General features: G+C 46.3%; 1 protein-coding gene across 1 annotated transcript in view; it reads right to left on the bottom strand.

Annotated features, from left to right (window-relative positions):
* Nucleotides 1-19,858, bottom strand: part of LOXHD1 (lipoxygenase homology PLAT domains 1) — a 218,785-nt gene extending 198,927 nt beyond the window's left edge. The window contains exon 1 of the mRNA XM_019496142.2: nt 19,633-19,858. Coding sequence (XP_019351687.2) covers nt 19,633-19,858 — 226 coding nt within the window. The remainder of the gene's footprint in view (nt 1-19,632) is intronic.
* Nucleotides 19,859-20,669: the final 811 nt, after the last annotated feature.

Below are 20,669 nucleotides of genomic sequence, written 5' to 3'. Positions count from 1 at the left end.
TGCACTGAACTGCGCTTGGAGGACAAATGCTACTGCTACCCACCCTGGCTGCCCATGTCATTTAATACGTGACAGAGGGACAAAATAGTGACAAGAGAGCACAGCCATGAAGAATGTATATCAGAATGCCATTTCATGATCTGCTGAGGCAAATCCCACAGTGCACTACAAAAAAGGAAGAACACTGCTCTATAGCCAGGGCCTCTATTTGTGTAAGTCAATCAGGACAGAAGCATCAGAAGAACAAGGTCGCATGCCTTCCTTTGAAGCCAGAAGCCAGGATGCTATCATCCCAGATCCTTATGGCAAAGAGAAGAACACAGTGCATTAGACAGGAGGAGATATTTCCCTTTAGAAAGTTCAGCAACCTCATGATCCAGGTACTGTTCAGTCATTACTGTCTTTTGAATTTTTTTTTAAAGCTGTTGTTCTTACTGGCTATAAAAAAAAAATAATTAAAAAAAAGAAAATCAGCAGACTTGATTCTCCACTGCCTTGCGCCACTTGTGTGAAATAAGGGGAAAGTAGATAGAGCGGGCTGTGGTTCCAGTGGGGCAGCCTTCTGCATCCAGTCTGCACTAAGAGTGCTCAAGTATAAATCACAGGATCTTAGAGCTGGAAGGGACCTCATCGAGTTCAGTTTCCTGCTCAGGGCAGGATCATCCCTGACTAAACCATCCCAGCCAAATGTCTGTCTAACCTGCTGTTGACGACTTCCAAGGATGGAGATTCCACGACTTCTCTCACTGGTCTGTGCCAATGCTTGACCACCCTCCTCGTCAGAAAGTTCCTCCTAAACACCAGCCTAAACTTCCTCTGCTGCACTTTGAAGCCATTGCTGCTAGTCCTGTCCCCTACAGCCACCGAGAAAAATCTGTCTTCATCCTCTCTATAATCACACTTCAGGTATTTGAAGACTTATCACATCACCCCGCGGTCTTCCGTTCTCCAGACAAAATGGCAACACGGAATGTAAAAAGCAGCAAAACTCCAACTCAATGTTATTTCTTATAAAGCAAAATTACTCGATAACTTCTCTCTTATAGGTCTTGACTAATTAGATAGTCTGGCTTTGAATAAATAAGCCCTGCCTTGGTGAATCCAAAGCATAAATATCCTGTCCTTTACTATTTGGGACAAAACAGTTCAGTTAGCTGACAAGCTTGAAATTTAATCCCTGTGGAAGCCACACTGATATCCCAGAGTAGAATTTGGTCCACAGGGATCAATTTTCCTACTTCAGTGCCATGGCTGGTGAAGAGAAAAATGAAGTTCTACAAAGGACATAGGGAAAATATCTTGAATTTAACACCCATGTAATCAAGCTCAGTTATTCTCTACCAAGTTCCTCTGCTCTCTCCTGAGGGGGCTCACATGACTTACAATGCCCTCAGCATCCTGCCTTCTGCTCCACCCAAGATTTGGGTCCAAATTGCTTATAGATTGATCTCATCTGACGCCCAGGACCCCTTGTTGGTGGACCAAAACCAATCTGCTTCTTGTAGTTATGGCTCCATAGAATATCCCAATCATCTGTGTATCTTTTCCTAAGTGTTCTGGTTAATAGAATCAAAAAGCAACCTATCTAAATGCTGACTCCATAGCTGTGTTGAATGGCAATTGCAGCGGTGAAGGGGGATAGAGCGAGTCACACAAAGTCACAGAAAGGTGGGGCTAGAAGGGACTCAAAATGTCATCTACACTAATTCCCTGCTCATAACAAGCTAGTCCATGTCTAAACTATTGCAGACAAATATTTGTTTAACCTGAATTTAAAAATTCCCAGAGATGAAAATTCCTGTCTACATACTTTGTTCTGAACTGCACTGAAAGTTAGAAAGTTCCTCCTAGTTTCCAACCTAAATCTTCCCTGTTGCCATTCAAGCCTGCTGCTTCTCTTCCTGTTCCCTGTGGACTGAAGGAACAATTGATCACCATCCTCTTTATCACAGGTCTTTTAACATTTGAATGTTATTATAAAATCCCACCTAATCTAAACTAAATAATTCCAGTTCTTGAAACCTTTCCTCAAACACTATGGTTTCTAGACCTCTAATTATCTCTGCTGCTCTCCTCAAGACTCTCATCAATTTGTCCACAATTTTAAACACATGCAGATACCAAGGGGAAGGACAATTGTTTAAAATGTTCCAGATAAATATAGGCAGCAGTAATGGGGTTTCATATAAAACAAACCAAGGGGGAATAGAGGTTGCACACTGAGACTGTATAAAACTCACCCGTAACCAGTAACAAGAAAAAGGAACAGAAAGAAATTCTTCATTATGTTGAAATTCAATCAGCTACAACTGTCCAAATCCCACTGGGAGTTTTGCTTGTGTGACAGGGGGCACGCTCGGGGCTAGGTCTCATGCCAGCCCACCCATCTGTCTCTATGGGACAGTCCACCCAGCCTCGCCTGCCATGACTTTGCTGTTCCATAAACTGGTGGAAAATGTGGGAGACTACTAGGGCAGCGCGAAATGGCTTTGAGTTTCGACCGTTCCATGGAACAGCGTTCTGTTTTGAATTTCATTTTGAGTCGAAACAGCTGTTCCGTTCCGTCGAAACAGAAAGGCTGTTTCAACACTGTTTCGATATTTCACTGGGGATAGGAAATCAGCCCAGCTGGGCTGACTTCCCATCCGCAGGGCTAGATCATGCCGGGGCGGGAGGAAGCCTAGCTGGGCTGCTTTCCAGTTCCTTGCACTAGAACAAAAAAGTTTATTAAGTGGTCCGCCGAGACCCTCAGCAGTTTTCAAGTGGTCCATGAAAAAAAAAATGTTGGAGAACCACTGCTCTATCTGATACTGAATTTTATTGCTGGGAAAACTGAAGCTGGGGAGTTGAATGTTGCCATTCACTAAAGAGATGTAGAATTGGGTCCCAAGGACAAGATCCAGAAAGATACTCTAGGTGAGTCCAACACTCACATCTAGGCCCCAGGAGGTGATTCAAGAAGCTTAACTTTACCATCTGCCTCAGTGAGAGAAGTTAGGGGTTTCTACAGGGCATCTTAGAGCGAGGGACAGATTACAGCTAAACTATGGCAACCACTAAGCACAGGGATATGCTCAGCTCAGTTGTGGTAGCCAGAACCAGAGGGGTTAAATCAAAAAATATATGCTCTTGGAAGCATCTGGTAATTGTCTAACAAATTAAGATTAACTAATGCAAATCTTGTAAGTCTGCAGTTTGCAACCTGCAAGTGGAATTTGGCTGTCACAATTTAACCAAAGTGTTGAATCTAACTGTTTCCACTGATCATGGGACCACTGAGCCCCAAAAATAAGCAGAGCTACAAGATTAGCTGATCTAACAGGTTTTTTAAAGGTCAAGCCATAACAAGATCTGACCACCTAATATAATCAGCAAATTCCAAGGAATCCAGGAATAAAAAACTGAGTTGAGCTTAGGTGGGTAATGCTGATTTCAAAACTCAAAGTAACGTGTAATTTGCTTATTGGGTGAACCCGAATTCGGGCGGTAACCTTTCCTGATAATTTCTAACGCCTTTTGATCCCATAGGGTAACAGCTAGAGGGCAAGTTTGTGAGTGGCTCTAAAGCCAACAGATTAGCATAAGATAAGGTATAAAGAAGCACGTATGTCAGGTGACCAGCATGAAGGACAGGACAGAAGGACCATCGCTGTACCATGCCTGGACCCCAGACTCCCAGTGCGAGTGAGTACCAGATCCTGACCAAGGGACCTTCCCGGTGACCCCTCAGACAGTGCTGACTGGGGACACCTGACTTTGCTGGAACAACTTGGCGCACACCTGGCATAGAGGGACTGCCGATAAGTTGCCAACCCCATGTGGGAACTCTTTGTCATTCTATCTGTTGTTATCATTCACTATTAGCTCTTTATTACTGTACTGTCTGTTTGTTCCATTAACCTTTCTGTTAACTGTTGTATGCTAAGCTATAAGTCAATTTGCCTTTACTTCACCCCTGACTCGCCTCCTCGATCCTGAACAGAGCAGCCTCACGGCTGATACACTCACAGCGCCTAGCCGGCCTGTGATACTCAGTGCCATTGGTGTGAGTTTGGTGTGTTCGGACCATACCAAACGGATCAGGTCTCTCAGGATCTTAGGAAGTGAGCTTAGCAGCACACTGGGCTCCTGGCTATTCAGGGCAGCATGGTTCTGGGTATGTGCTGAAGCCTAACTCTAGATACCCAAGTCCTTTTTCTGTCCAGAATGCAGGCATGGGATAAATTTAGGCACCTCTAGGGTAGGTGGTCACTGAATCACTCTTACAGATTTGGAGTCTAAAAACTGCACATGTGCCTAAGTGCTAAGTAACTTGCCCAAGTTGACAAAGGGAACCAATGTCACAGCCATTGTTAAACTCAGGAGCACCTTGCTCTGTCTGGTGTTAAGACCTCACATCAGCCCTAGGGGAAATTAGCTAAAAAGAGCCTTTCTATAGCCTGAGAACCTCTCTCTACAAACACTCAGCCTCTCTTCCAATTACCATAGCTATTACTGAATATGTTATTAATAGCAAGTGAAATCTGGCTCAGCCCACCCCATCTGGTAGATACTGAACCCCAGCTGAAGCTGTTATGAAATCCATCAGTGATATGACTTCAGAAACCCTGGTGAAAGTCTGGCAAACACGCCAATCCCAATGTATACAGTTGGTTGGCAGCATCAGTCTACATGGCATACAGGTGTTCATAGGTATAATGTAGGCTAAAAGGACTGAATCCCACCGATCTGCTATAAACTACAGACACATTACTGCTTTGCATGAGAATAAACAAGTCCAGCTTTTGAACAGTGCATAATGAAAAGAAGCAACATACTCTTTGTCAAAAGGCCAGCAACCAACACTGGATATTTTAGGAGTGGGACACAAACAGTGCAGGATAAGTGAAGAAAGATACACTGCAGAGCCACAGAAAGAGCTTGTATCCGTTTACTAATCTAGTCTAAAGAGAGAGGTTATTATTAACCCAACTATTCTCAGGTGTCAGACAGGAAGAAATGCTGAAACCTAAAGTCCTTGCTGATATGATCTCTGTACTTCTGAAACAACGTCTGGTTTAAATTGGTGAAAACGGAAATCCCTTAGTGAACAGGACAGCTAACACTACCTCAACTGCAACCCTGGAGAAAACATCTCCAGGGTGAGTGGGAACCATCACTACCAACTTTGAGGTGGGATTTTAAGTCTGAATTGAAAATAAAGTAGCCAGCTCATTTCACACTGGCTAATTAACAGCCTCAGTCAGTACAGGCCTGAATGGGTCCACCTAACAATGCAAGAAAAGAATTACTAGTCAAACCATCTTGATGGCCCTGGACAGCCAAAGGATCACAAAGCTGTAACAGGGGTGTTAGTTGTAGCTGTGCTGGTCTAAGGACACATGTAGATACTATTCTTTGGGTAAATGTGCTCTTTTTACTAGATAAACTAGTAAAGATGGAAAAAATTGTTCTTTGCAAGCTTTTGGGCACAAACACCTTTCTTCAGGCACTGGGAGAGTCTGCTGTTGCTTTGTCTTCTCCTGGATGATGTCATGTGCTCCTGAGTCCATCCAGGAGAACCCCGAAGCTGTAACATGCACTTGAGCACAGGTGGTTAGGAGGCAGATGACTGTGATACCAGCCTGCACTTCAGAAGTAGATGGGCAGGAAACAGTAACACTATATCCAGACCCCTTCTTTCTGACCTGGGGTGCCATGGGTTAACCCACCTTCCTTCCTCAAACCACTTCCCATAACGTGCTTCTTCAAGGTCCAATAAAAGCTATTACCAAAAAAACTTTGCTTGTAGCATATTCCCTGGACCATGACAGCTACGACACGCTGCTCCTCCAATATGGTATTATAGTACTGCAGCTACTATATTTACTCGAGCATTACAGTAATCCATTGAGTAGTGCTAATATTGACTGAGGGCAAAATCTTGCAAGGTGCTAATCATTGTAGCCCCAATCAAACAAAGCAATTAAGCATTTGTTCAAATACAATCAACTGAAGAATCCCTCCAGAAATGATCTACAGCACTGGTAAAGGTTTTAGGGCAGTACTACGATATAGCTGCCTGTAATAGTAAGGGACTAAATGCAATGAGACAGGAGGCCCCTTCTGCTACTGTGTTCCTACTAAGGATAATTTCACATATTGGTCCAAGAGTCACAAATGCTGTATTTCCCAGCACCCCCTCTCATCTTTGTTGCTGCAAACTTGGCCTTGGAAATTACTGGGCAAGGCTGGCCCTCTGGGCCTTCATCCTGAGCAGACACTTTTGTGCCACATACAAAAGAAGCCAAGTTCTGCTTTCATTTACTCTGGCATCAATCCCAACTAACTCCACCAATTCCCAGGCAGTTACCTGGATTTAAACTTGTGCAGCTCAGCACAGACTTTTCCTGTGTCAGCCCTGAGAGATTTCCTGTCCCTTACAGGCACTAGAGAAAGCAGCTTTGGAATCCAGTGGTGGATGCCAAATTAATTATTCAAAGCAAGAGGGAAGGGTTTCTTCCTCTTGAATCTCTGGACCTGCTGCACTCTGTAATCCTTGACTAGAACAAATGGATAATATAAAGAACTGCAGAATTTATATCCAAATGACTTAGATTCAGAGAGACAGCACAGGCTCATATTAGACATGTATCCCCTTTGGTGCTAATACAAATACTATTATTGTAAGTGCTTACAGACAAACTGAAAACAAAGCAGAATCTTGTCTGTTCCAACCTGCGAGGACTGTTACGGTTTGGAGTCTGTTATGCTTGATCAGCCATTACAAAGTCAGTGTTTCTTTCTGATGCGCCACAGGAGGCCAATCTCTGGTCGTGTGGTGCTCCAGTTAAAAGGTAAAAGCGCTTTTTGCCTTCATAGTGCCAGAGCACAAACATCTTGGTACTGCGCTGGAACAATGAGGCTGAATTAGCTTAGAAAATGACACGTTTGTTATTGAGGTTGAAGTCGCACCCAGGAAAACACTGTGCCTTGCAGGGATAAGGCGCTTGGCTGGGCTTGCTACAGGAGAAATCTGTTACATGACATTCAATGTCTGCTGGAGATAGCAACGTGCCTGCTGGAGCATGTGGCTCCCTGTGCTTCATGTCTCTGGCCAGACACTTTAGAAATGACTGCCCGATAGAAAACATGCAATCAGCTTTGCAGTTCAGCCTGGATAAAATGTGAGGTTAACTTTTTTTTGTTGTCGTTAGATGTTACAGCATGTGACAGGGGGCAAACTAGGGGCCCGGTCCCATATCAGCCCACCTATCTGTCTCTATGGGGCAATCCACCCTGTCTCACCTGCCACGACTTTGGTGTTCCCATAACTGGGTGGTAAATGCAGAAGACTGCCCATTACATGCCCTGATGCCAGGGGGCACTATCTGTGGCTCCGACCTCCCCTACACTGCAGCGCATGTCTCGCAGATGGCATCCACAGGATGTTCTTAATCCACACCACTACTGGTGCTCCAGGGTCTCATGGAGACTCTCACTCCCCCCCTGGAGCAGCTCAACTACAGGTCTTACTTTCAACCCACACTCAGCCTCCCTGCAGCAGATGACTTACCAGGGTCAAGACTCGCCCCTAACTCTGGCTGAGCTCCCCTACTCAGCCTCTGGCCCAAACTATGGCCTCAGGCATCCGAAGACATACCTTAGCCTACTCCCCTCACATGGGGTTCCTACCATGCCCTCTCTAGGGCCTCTGCACCACAGCCCACCCTGGGGTCTGCTCATTGTCTTTTCAATCAACTACTCACAGGGTCGGCCCTTGTGCTGCTGTTCAGGCTTATTCCCAGTTCGGCCCAACTTGCTGCACCCCGGGACTGCCCTTCAGGCCTACTCCTCAGTCCACCCTACTCAGCCTCCCCATCACACACAGCCCTTCAGGCCAACTCCCATTCAGCCCTAGTCTGTGCGGGGCCACACTCTACTCTCTTCATGCTACTCCCTCTGGGGTCTCCGGGATCTCGCATCCCTGATAGGCTCAGGTGGAACTCTGCTTGCCGTGCCTGGCCCCACTGCTCCCACTCCCGAGGGTCTTACACCCCCCTCATGGGCTCAGGTAGCCGCAGCCGTACCTGGCCCCACTACTGCCTCCAAAGCCCACCCAAAGATGGGGTTACCGTGTCCCTCTTCACCTTTCACCAGGGAAGTAACTGGCCTGGCATTTCCTGGGGACTCCCATACCACCAGGAGCCCCACCAGGTCACTCTTTCCCAGCAGGGTGTAGTTTTAGGTCATGCCTAGGACTAAGAGCCTCTAGCTCCTGCCTGCTAGATGTTCCATGCAGCTCAGCCAGGCGATGTTACTGCCTGGGCTGCCAGCAGTGAACTGCTCTTTTTATATAGGCAGCCAGGGTTTTTAAGTAGCCATGGCAATCAAGCACCGGCTGGCTGCTTGACTCAACCCTTAAAGTGGCAGGTATTGCAAGTGCACTGCCACACAGTGAATGGCCAAAGACTACACTGAAAACCTATACCCACAAGATCTGTCTGGGGAAGAAGTTGCATTTGGGACATAATATGTGACTTTCTGATCGTTGGGGTTTCATCTGTCTGGGATATTGAGAGTTGCTGAACCAGAAATAAGTTTCTCCTCCGCAAAAATTCCAGAGGAAGTTTCCATCCCTTCAAAACTTCAAAAACTATTCCCATCCCAGCTCAGAATCAACCAAAGGTTGGCAAAATATTTCAAGCAAAACACAGAATCATAGAAAAGTAGGGCTGGAAGGGACCTCCGGAGGTCATTTAGTCCAAACCCTGCTAGAGACAGAATCACCTCTATCCAAACCATCCTATACAAATAATTGTCTAACTTATTAGTAAAACTATACGGTCAACCTTGACACAACCACAATACTTAATACCCTAACCTGCCACGGGTAAAACAGGTTAATGTCCTGTTGTACAAGGGTTGTATAAATACACTCAAGAGATCCAAAGAAGAGGGTCACACCCTCCACTGCAGAGGAAGGCAAAACGTGATGAAGACCCACTCCAGAGAAGCCAATAGTGTGGCAGTGAGGGCACTGCCCTGGGTTGTGGTACACCCAGCTACAAAACCTGCACTGCCCAATTCAAATGGGGTATTTCACCCTGAGTTGCCCATAGTGCACTGCCACACACCCTAAAGGCCCCCGGCCATGCTTCCTGTTTCTCCTCTTTGCTTTCTGGGCTCTGGTACCAGGAGCAGTAAGAGCTCAGGAAAGTCAGCCCCTCTGTTTAGGATCTCAATGGTCTTGGACAAGGAGAAAGAAACCTCCTGGAAAAGCCCTGCTTAGCCTCCACAGACTTGGCAGGAAGACGACCTAAAGGTTTATTTAAAGTGGAAAAACCAATGTATTTTCCCCTCACCTTGCTCTGAGAAGTGGCCAAATTGTACTTTTTTGCTGCGAGTTTTCAAAAGCAATCAGCCTGAGGCAGAGATGCCAGCATGGGCACATCTACTCCAACCACTTAGGGACTGGATAAGTTCTGAGCACACAAAACCAGGATCCTTTAGGACACCACTGAGGCGGTATGGCCCAGGGGCAGGGTGCCATAAGCAAGCTCTGCCCACCCACTCCCACTCACATGCTCCTAGCTCAGAAATACATCAAAGACACCCCCCTGCAGCTATCCCCAGCAGCCACTTTCCAGCACAGCAGAGACAACAGTCTCGAGAGGAGAGACACTTTGGGATACCTTGCGTGGCACACTCTCCATTTGGAGCGTCTTCTGGGAGCGCGTGGGCAGAGCATGCTTAGCAACACCCCAACCGGAGCGTGCTGCTGCTGCCATATAGACAGACCTCGAGTGGGAAGTGTCAGGCAACCCAGCTAGAGGCAGTGCTGAGAACAGGGCTGGACAACTGAGTTGGCCCTATGGGTCAGATTCAGCCTGCAAGGTTTCTCGCAGGCCGGATGACTTGATTCCAGCAGTGAGGCAGCTTTTGGCATGTGACTGCCCAAGCCTCTGCCTTGGTGCAGCTCCCAAACCAGTGGGTGAACATGGCTACTAATCCCCACCCCCGTCCCCTGCCACTGGTTTGGGTCACCAGAAGTGACCAAAGAAAGAGCCCAAATCTGGCAGCAGTCGAGGGAGTGAAGGGAGCAAGTGGTGATGGTGTTCACCCCCTGGCTTCCAGAGCTGCACGGGCTACAATTTAACCCCTTGCAGGCCACATGCAGTGCATGGGCCACCACTAGGATAGACCTGACCTAGAACAAAAATTAACCATGGGATAGTGCCGACACCTGTACTACACCTGACATCTGCCACTACATGTACCACATTCAGTCCACATGAACTGATGCCGCCCTTTAACATTTCATGTATAAATGTCTGAGAAGGATTGAGTGGTGTCATAACCGTATTACAGATGTGACTAGTGTGCGGTATGTTTTAAGCACATTGCTGAGAGGTGCTGTTAAGGAAGATTATAGATGATGATGATGATACGCACGGTATCTTTAACAATTGTTTAACTGCTTAGTAAAACATCTACTAATCACCAATTAGCCCTCTTAATGTCTTTTTTAGAAAGTAGGACCTTAATACAATATGAGCCTCCCCAACCTTTTCTGTCTTTACAAGCATTATGTAATTAGCACTCACTACCAGGTTTTCCACGGGATACCGAGATACCGTAAGCATCTATGAAATGAAATGCCTATGCCCGAGAGACAGCAAAACAAATATGCACCTGCATCTGGGAGAATGTGAAGAAAAGGATTACTAAAGCAGATGACAAACAGAAAGAGCCACTGCACTGTAATGACTGTCCTTGTAGCCGTACTACACTCCTGAATTCATTGGTAAAATACTCTCCCTTGTTCAATTATTGTGTGTGCAAAGCCTGGTTTTAAATAAATATCACCTTGCAGGTATTTGTGATATTAGCATTACACGGCATGCATCCCCACTAGGTCTCTTTGGACACATAAGCATATGCAGCAGCTGGATGCCCTGGACTCTATTAGCGTAGACTAATCTCCCTGACACTTCGTCTCTCCTACAACAGGAATAGAAGATGCTGGTTACAGACCAGGAACAGAAACTGAAGGACCTCCACCCAAAAATGCCTAAAGAAAGACTTCACCCACAGGTCAGCAACAGCAAACAGGGATTCCTGGAAGAAGCAGGAGTTCGAGGAAAGCAAAATCCTATTTGGACCGAAAATGTGTTGCGAACACAGCTGGAACGTGTGTGCTAATCACGTCCTTAGCTCTCGACGAATGAAGCTGCATCATATATTAGAGGAGTTTCCTTTATGCTATTATACATTACATTCACACCAGTTCCATTGCAAATCCCTGCTCTCCTGGGCTACAGCTAAATTAACTACCTTGCCCAAGTCTGGAAAGTTAATCAGAACCAGAATAAAACCCCACTCTGCCCAGCTCTACGGCTATTCCACTAGCAAGTCCCATGTGGTCCAGGTTTTCTACTTGCTGAATGAGACCAATTCTTATTACTCAGTTCTTAACTAAATAACAGCCAGAAAGAAAGGATCCAAAGACCCTGGTGATGGGTAATCTTAAATGCTAGTAAGGTATTCATAAGTGGCAAAGAAAAGGATATTTGTTTTAATTTCTTGTTTAGGGTCAAATCAGCCAAATTGGTTCTGAACTCTTTCAACTGAGCAGAGCTCAGTCGTTCAAGTCCGTGTGGTGCTGCCACTGGCAAGTATCCTCTTTCCCAGACTCTTCCGTCTGAGGCTTCAGATACTTCCAAATCCATGGCAGGCATCCTAAGTACAAGCCACAAGCCCAAAGGCATTGGAATTAAGACGCCTCCTAGTCTCAAAGATGCCCTCAAAAGGCCAAAGGGGCAAGTTAGGGGGAAAGCTCAAGAGAAATAAGAAATTGTATAGGCAAGATCCTTGCATTTGGAGGCATTTATAGACTCACAGGGGTCAGCCTTCCCACAGTGCAAGGGACAAGCCTTCACCCTCTAACTACACCAAGTCATCTGAAGCCAAGAAGAAGGGTATCTTTGTAGCAAAGTGGGGCTCCCTGACTAGCCACAGTGCTAGTTTCCCCACTTGCCTTTGGGCACGCCACCCACCTGACTCTCCTTCCATGCCTTGTTGTTAATTAATTAAGTTGTTAATTAATTAAGGTGGGAGGCTGCCTATTCTTGCCAGGGAAGCATCCACTCCACCCTCTCTCACAGGGTCTCTTTCTCACAACGACAGCTTGTACTGCCTTGCTCCCTCTTGGAGCGGGCCCTTTAGGCCATAGGCTTTACCTAGTTCATACCTTGGGTGGCAGACATACCGTCTTTTGGGCCTCTCCCGTGACCCTCGCTGGGGTAGTGGCCAGCCAGTTACCCAGCCGAGTCTAAGCTTGCCCCAGCCTCTTCCCAGGGCAACTCTATACACTCATACATACTGGGCTCCCAGTCCTCTGGTTCTTCTCCCCCACTGGGGTCCCTCCTCTCTGCCCCCTTTCTAGGGCCACGTCTCACCGGGGCGTTCTCAACCCACACCACGACTGAGGTTCTGGGGTCTCATGGGGAATCTCACCCCCCCCCCCAGAGCAGCAAGCCATTGTGCTCAGCTATAGGTCTCATTTTCAACCCATACTCGGCCTCCCAGTGGTGGAGGACTTACTGGGATCAGGACTCACCCCTCTCTTGGACTGAGCCCCCCTTACTTGGCCTCTGGCCCAAACTACAGCCTCAGATGTCTGGAGACATACCTTGGCCTACTCCCCTCACCAGGGCTCCACATCTCCATCCCCTCACTGGGGCCATCCCCTCACTGGGGTCCTCCTTTCCACCCCCTCACTGGGGCCACGGGGCTTCCCTCCCTTGTGGGCTCAGGTGGCCACAGCTGTGCATGTTCCCTACTCTTGCTCCTCGGGGTCTTGCACCCCACAGGGCTCAGGCGGCCACAGCTGTGCCTGGCCCCACTGCCTCCAATGTTACATAACCCACCCAATGGTGAGGGCTAGGGTTAAGGCGCCCCTACCTGCCTTTCACTGGGGTGATAACTAGCCTGGCATTTCCTAGGGGTTCCCATGCTACTGAGAGCCCCATCAGGCCACCCACTCCAGGCAGGGTGCAGTTTTAGGTCATGCCCAGGACCAGGAGCCTCCAAACCATCCCCTACAGCTCCTGCCCTCATCTCTAGGATGTTGCTTGGAGCCTTGCAGCCAGGCGATGTTACTGCCTGGCCTGCCAGCAGCAAACTGCCCTGTTTATATAGGTGGCCAGAGATCTAAAATGGCCACCGCAATCAAGCACCTGCTGGCTGCTTGGCTCCAGTCTTAAAGTGGCAGACACCAACAGTGTCCTGTCACAATCTTCCCTGCCAGGTAAGTAAAACCACCTGGGCTGAAAACCACTTGATCATAGTATCTCCCCTGCCAGGGCTCCTGGAGACCAGTGCAGTTCTTAACAAACCAGTACTTTGTTGCTTTGATACAGGGAGGAAGAGGCTGTTTTTTGTTCACAACTAGGAGAAAAATAATCCAAATTGCAAATGGTTTAAATTACACGACGATGAGGAAATGTCATGCTGTGGAGATGTACTTGGGGATGGCAAAAAAAACCCCTAAACAAAACCAAAAAATATTGAGGAGCAAGATTTTTAGGCTAGGGGCAGAAGTTACACATAAACTGGTCTAGGTGATTGGAAACTTGCTCAGACCTGTAACACAACAGAAGTTCAGTGCACGTAAACCACTTTCAAAATGGCTGAAACTGGCTCAAGATAAACCTGGATGATGGATGTAGTATCAGGCTTAATTGGTTTACATTAAATCAGTTTATTGAACTTCCAGCCCAGATCCCTTCCAGATTCAAGTTAACTCACAGTCCCCCAGCATCCCAGGATGCTTTGCACCTCTTCCACAACACCTCCCCCCTTGCAGGGTGAATGGGCTAGGCTTGACTCACGTGGTCTGTTCCAGCAAAACAGGAAGGCGTGCTCTCACATCCCCCAGGTTCTTGCCTGGGCCACTGCAGATATCTAGCTGCATTTCCAGAATCAAAATGAATGTCTGTTCGCTTGCTTATCAGTTCAATCTACGCAGCTTAAACTAACCTGCAAAGATTGAATCGATTCAGCCTCAGGCTTTTTGTCTGTCTGTACTTAGTCTTGATATATAATTAAAAAAATTAGTTATGATCATTTAAACTCTCTCTATCCCTGACCCCTTTCCAATGTCTCCTCTCCTGAAGCACGTTACCCTGACATGCAAAGAGAGCTCTCTTGAATGGCACTGAATGGCAGGCCCTCCTGAAAAAAGAGTTTTACTTTCAGCTCATCTTTCTGCTCATCTTTTTCTGCATCCTCAATTTTCTTGCAGTCAGAAAATCAGATACCTTAATAACCTAAAATGCACCTGTAAGACATTCGGGCAATTCCATGTGCAGTTTTACCTGCAATTATTTTCAACCAAATATTGTGGGCATACGGGGGAGAAGGAAGGGAAACATTTTTTTAAAATCTGGCCCTTCTTCATGTCAATGGCCGTATGTCAGACAAAATATCCCATGGTGTATCCGCTGTAGAATTCAGTTGGCAGCTTGCTACTACAGCTGGGTTTTGATGCTGTGTATTGGGGCTGCCATCAGAGCCAAGCCAGGCCAAATGGAGCATTAATGGGCAACGAGTGCTCTTTTTAAATATTATTCTGACTGTTGAATTATTGTGGATTTTAAAAAGCTTAAGGGCCAGAGCCTGTAAATGCTGGCACACAGCCTTAACTTTGCATACCATGATTAGGCCCATTGAAGTGAAGAAAGTATTCACAGTGCATAAAAACTTTAACAACAGAAGAACTTGAATAACAGGACATAAAAACTTTAACAACGGGGCCTAAACACTGAGACTGGCTAAACTCCACAGTGTTTGTTCTATACATCTTAGGTAATTACACTCATCTCTGTTAAGATTATGACTTCCTATGCTACACATCAGTAGACTCTGATTTGGTCTTACCACCTACACATAACACAGTCAGTTGAATTTATCCAATAACTCCTGTGGCCGAGGGAATTTTCCTTCCCTACTATGTAGAGCCTCAACCTACCATAACTTCATTCCCCAGAGAGACTGCTTATGCCATCATGCTGCAATAGGCTGGTGCTTGAGGGCAAAACCCCCAAGAGTGAGGCACCTAAATATCTTTGTGGATCCGGATCTGAGAGAAATCTGTTGTGGCCCAACATCTACCATCAGTCCTGGCACCCAAGTGAAGAGTCCTAGATAGGCATGTGTGTCTAGCTGCAGCCCTACCAAAAATAGTTTTCCTTGTATATAAATAAATGTCATTTATTTGCACCTCAGGGCTTTCCAGCACTGGAAATATGTGCTGTTCCACTGTTCCTGAAAGTCTGGCTCCTTCTTCTAGCAGGAGGCACTGATTACTAGTCCCGATAAACCATGAGATACAAGACCTCAAACTTGTCATGTTTAGTAGGAGTGGTAGGGAATACTCATCTAAGCTTCAGTGAAAAAGAGGGAAGGAGGTAATTTTGGAACAGAATACCTGTGCATCATACAGGTATGTGACATTTATCTCCAAACATACACATGGGACAAGATGTAGTTGGTCACACATTGCTTGCGTTTCTTTTCAACCGTAGCTGCTAAATCACATGAAAAAAAGACAGCTAAACATGCATTCAAACTCCTGCCTCATGTTTTTATCCATACAAGCAATTGCTGTAGATGCTCAAGGGATGTTATGGGATTATAAATGGGAGGAGAGGTGCTGGTAGAGCATTAAACTCTGGTCTTCACCAAGGAAAAATGCTCGAGATCCCTTTCTCCATATGGGGAGGGAAGATTTCTCAGGCATTTCACTTCAGGCCATCTGGCTGAAGAAGCCACATCGACCAGGAGATGACGCCCCGTAGCTGGCTAGCTCCACAGACTGCCTGACTTCAAAGAGACTGCAGTTTAAGGGTCTTGGTTTTTTATAACTAAGACTTCGCAAGTGGCCATTTCGCCAACCACATGAATTTCTAGAGCAGCTTCCCACCAAAATTTCCACATGGTTTACAGATACTCAGTAATGCCTCAATGAATGACATTAAACATTGAAGGCTAGATGCTTTTCCACCGGTCCCTGAGTCAACAGAAGCTCTAAGTACGATCCAATTCCACCCTATCCAAGTCCCTGAAAAACTGCTCCTGCAAAAGACGGGTGGGTCCTCCTCTCCTCTCTGCTTTTTGTGACTTCACTATAAGGCTAAGTCAATGCATTAAAAGATTTTAGGGACTCAGGAAGGGTAGGACATACCCTCCTATATCATATGTAGATGCCTAATAGATGGAACAGGATCTTCCCAAAAGCATTTATGTTTTTGGTGGGTTTTTTAAAGACATTTTTCGTGTTCCAAGCCAAATCGAGTCCAAATCTGTGAGTCCAGAACAATAAGTGGCCCTACAACTGGCAAACGACCTCCACCCCCACCAGGGGCTTCAGATATTTCCAAAGTCTTTTGGCAGGCATCCTATGTGCAAGCCCAAGCTCGGAGGCTTGGGGGTCAGACGCCCCCAAGTTTTGCCTGCCCTCAGCCATATGGCCGCAGAAGCAAGCTGAGGAGAAGCTTCCCACTTCCATAAAAAGGGCTTTAAGCTCCACCACCTTGGCGGGTACTAAGCCACACCAGAAGAACAGTTATCCCCGGGAACACTTAAGGAAAACTGCCTTCATGGACCCAGATACATGGTGTTTCCCCTGCCATGTAAGTATTTATGTTTAGAAATCCACTTAACCAGACCAGGGAACTGTGGCCGTGAGCAGTTAAAGGATTGGCCCACAGCCATACAATGACTTGGTGAGTCAGGGAAAATATCTAGAGACATCAGAAGCTCACTCTCCCATGTGTTTGGATAATAGGCAGGCACAGAAAACAGAGAGAGATAGAAACAGCTCAGAGGTTGCCACTGGAAGAGTATACTCCAGCCTCAAAGAAAAGTGTAGCTTGGGACCTTCCATCACTTACCTACTTGGCTGATTAGCACAAGAGGACACTTTCCTACACAGACTTCTGCATTGCCCTTGCTATTCTATCTGCCATCTCAGTTCTTGTGGCCTAGCCACCACCACAGTGTCTGAATGACTGGCAATAACAGCCCTAGAGATACATTTCTAGATGCATATAAGGTCTAGCAATATGGTTCTGACGCGCAGAAGACAGTTAGGTCCTCTAGAGAGCTCACAACTGGTCAAAGGGATGCTACTTAATTCCACTGACAGCATAGTACGTGTATGCAGAAGAGTCTGTAATCATTAGGGTTAAAAAGGGAGAGATAAGCAGCTCCTTATCCATTGAGATGAGATGTACTGGTACATCCTGTTTAGGGAACATTTCACTGGCGGTTCTAAATGTATGTCTGAGGAAAGGCAGGGAGGCAAATAGCCCTGGTACTACCTACCGATTGGCTTTGGTGTGAGACAGGGATAAGTTGGGGGAGGAGGAGCGGACACTCAGCAGGTGGCCTAGTCTGGGGTTGGAAGGCTGTGGGAACATGGAGGCAACACCAAGTGGCCAATTTACCCCAAAACTGAGCAAGAAAAATGAAGAGTGAGGCCACTGTCTGCCTTCTCCTTAGCAGACTATAGCTGGCAAGGCCAGGAGGCTAGATAGGGAAAGGGAAGGGGAGGCAGGGGGCACTCCCTTGGAGGACTGGGTTTTATACACACAAACTTCCAAGCTGAGCTTCAGAGTCTGCCTTCTTATCACCTCCTAAACGGCTTCCAATTTCTTTTGAGGATACCCCGCATTTTGCATGGAATTAAGTCCATAGACTCACATTGGCTGTCTGGGTTACAATGCAAGGTCCTGGAAGCACAGGTATAGCTCTAGGCCTGGATTAGACTGTACGGGAGTCAGAGAAAATGTGTCTGTATTAACAGAGCAAAGTTTGGCCCAGTAACTTCCAAGCAACTACCCTTCTGCATCAGCTCACTTAAGGGGATTTGGAAGCACTCTCAAATTTCAGCTCTCTTATGAATTAAATATACACGTACAGAAGATAGATAGATAGATAGATAGATAGATAGATAGATAGATAGATAGATAGATAGATAGAAACGGGTGTATGAATGTAGATGAAGAGTTGACCAAAACTCACTTTAAAACCTATTGATTTTGCACCTATTAACCCTAAACGTACACTGTACAAATAACTTTGTAAAATGTAGTGAATAACTCAGTTAACATTAATGCTGACAGAAGCGACGGTAGCTGCAATTCAGTTACACGTGGCTGGGATTCCCCCATGTACCACATCACCCCACCACTTCATGTCTTTTGTTTTCCTGTCCCTTGGAATTAGATTCACCTTGTTCTTCACTCATCACTGTAATGTGCCAAAGGGGTGGAATTCCTCCTCCCTGTTACTGATAAAGTAAGATATCAAGGACATTAGGTGCAATAGATACCATCAACTCCCAGCTTATAAAACATTTATGGCAGCTGCCTTTTCTTTTAACAAATAAGGCAATCAGCACACAAACACCCAGCTCTGTTGTATTTTTACTAGCTTTACGGGTCATTAGTGTACTTTGGAGGAACCAGAGGTTTTCCTGCAGTGCTTACAATCTCTGCACTGAGGTGTTTGACAGGGCACGCTTCAGTCAATAGTAATGTCACCAAAAAGCAGTAATGAAGGTGTCACTAAATCATGCATTAGAGGAACACGCTTGCTTAAAACAAGGCAAATCAAAAGCAATAGCAATGCATGTGATGCAAGGAAAAGATATAGCTCGGCATAAACCAAGCAAAAAAAGGGATTCTGGTTCAGAGGAGATACAAACAGTCTGTATTCATCCAGAAGCAACCTAGTACTTATACTCTTGATGCCAAAGACCTCTTCTCTTTTTCTGGTGCAATAATGCAGTCTGGAGTTCCATGTTGGTTCCACGTTTGCAAACCCAGGTCCCCCACCATCTACTCTCTTTCACACATCCACATCCAAAAGGAGTCAGAAAATTATTTTTTAGAGGATGGGTCTTCCCCCACAGTTCCCGGACTCGCCATGGTGATCACTGTCACCCCCTTAAACACACTAGTAAAGCCAAAGATTCAGTGGTGTCATATAGCTATAAAGCAGTGGTCAGCAACCATTTCCAGAATGGCCCAACACAGGTCCAAGGCGGGCCAGCATTAAGTCATGAAATGAAGGCAGTTCTGAGGATCTCAAACACATGGTGTGAGTATTATCAAGCCCAATTGTCCCATTCATCCATTTGCTGAAACTGCCTGTCGTTTCCCACTGCATACTCTGCTCGTGCTCCAGAGAGCTCCCTATCTTTGGTCATAAGTATGAGTGATGCCTTGCATAACAGGCATCTGATCTCTAGCTGAGGCTTCCAGGTGCTACTATCATGCCAATTATAATTGCAATGAGCCGGGAATTATACAGCAAATTACTCTGATGGCCACCAGCTAAAGACATGCACACGCACGCACACACACACACACACACACACCCTGAGCACTACATCATCAGTGTGGTGACTCTTCCACATTCATAACCCTTGCTACATGGTTCTGTTATACATCCTCCTGCAGGAAAGACCAACACTTGTGGTTAGGAACAGACCTGAAGAGGAGACTTCCCAGACCTCAGGAGTGCAAACAGGCAGCACCAGAAGCCCCCTCCCATGGAGAGATTAGAAAGGACCCCACTGACCTCTCTTCTTGTAATACTCATCTTCCATTTCATTGCCAGAATCAGAGTGATAGTCCCGAAGTTCCTGCTCATACAGCACTGCATAATCCGGCTCGTCGTCTTGTTTCCTGTCTCCCTTCCCCTTCTTGTCCTTCTTGGCTTTCTTCTTCTTCTTCTTCTTCTTTGCCCTCTCGTGCTCTTCCTCACTGTCATTTTCATTTCTCTTTGTCCGCTTTTTCTTCTTCATCTTGCCACCAGCCAGCTCCTCTTTGGACTCCAATATCTCTTCCTTCTCAGCGGCTTCATCCTCCCCCTCTTCTTCCTCTCCTGCCTCCTGCTGCTCCTCCTCCTCCTGCTCCTCTTCCTCCTCCCCTTCCTCCTCTCCCTCCTCCTCCACTTTGTTCTTTTCGGCCTTTTCCTTCATGACATTATCAGTCTTGTCTTCAGTGCATTTAACAAGGTGCACAACTGTCGTCCGTCCTGGACCACAGCCACTCTTCCCTCGATCTTCCTTCTGATGTTGATTGTCCTTGTTTCTTTTTCCTTGTCTGATTGGGTTCCTCTAACTCTTCAGTGCCTATACACCTTTCCGCTTCACCAGCTACGCTCTGATGCAGCGTAGGCTTGCCTTTCCTTCCTGAACCATTAGCAAGTGATTTGCCCTCTCCCTCTAACACCTCCTCCCTTTCTTCCACTTCTTTGACCCATGCACTTTCCTCTTCATCCTCCTCCGTCTCTTCTTGCCTTTGGGTTTTCTCCTTTTTCGGTGATATTATTTATTCATTGGTCTGTACCGAGAACTGTCTTTTTTTCATGCCTTTGGGGCCCCTGGATCAGAATCACTTAACAATCTGGGTCTACAGTATCAGACCTGGCCAATCAAGGTAAGAGCTCCTTGGAAAATAGGTAGGGCAGAGGCACATGGTCAAACTGCTCCTTGTCCTTAGTATGCATGCAAGCTCAGAAGAAGGGAAACAAAAAACCCTTACATGTCTCTCCCCCTCAAGATCGCTAGCAGTTTCAGGAACCTCATGAAAAATTACCTACTGTTACTAAGG

The sequence above is a fragment of the Alligator mississippiensis genome, chromosome 3 (genome assembly GCF_030867095.1).
Source record: "Alligator mississippiensis isolate rAllMis1 chromosome 3, rAllMis1, whole genome shotgun sequence".
NCBI lineage: Eukaryota > Metazoa > Chordata > Crocodylia > Alligatoridae > Alligator > Alligator mississippiensis.
The sequence above is the reverse complement of the archived record's forward strand: the minus strand, read 5'-3'. Positions and strand labels throughout refer to the sequence as shown.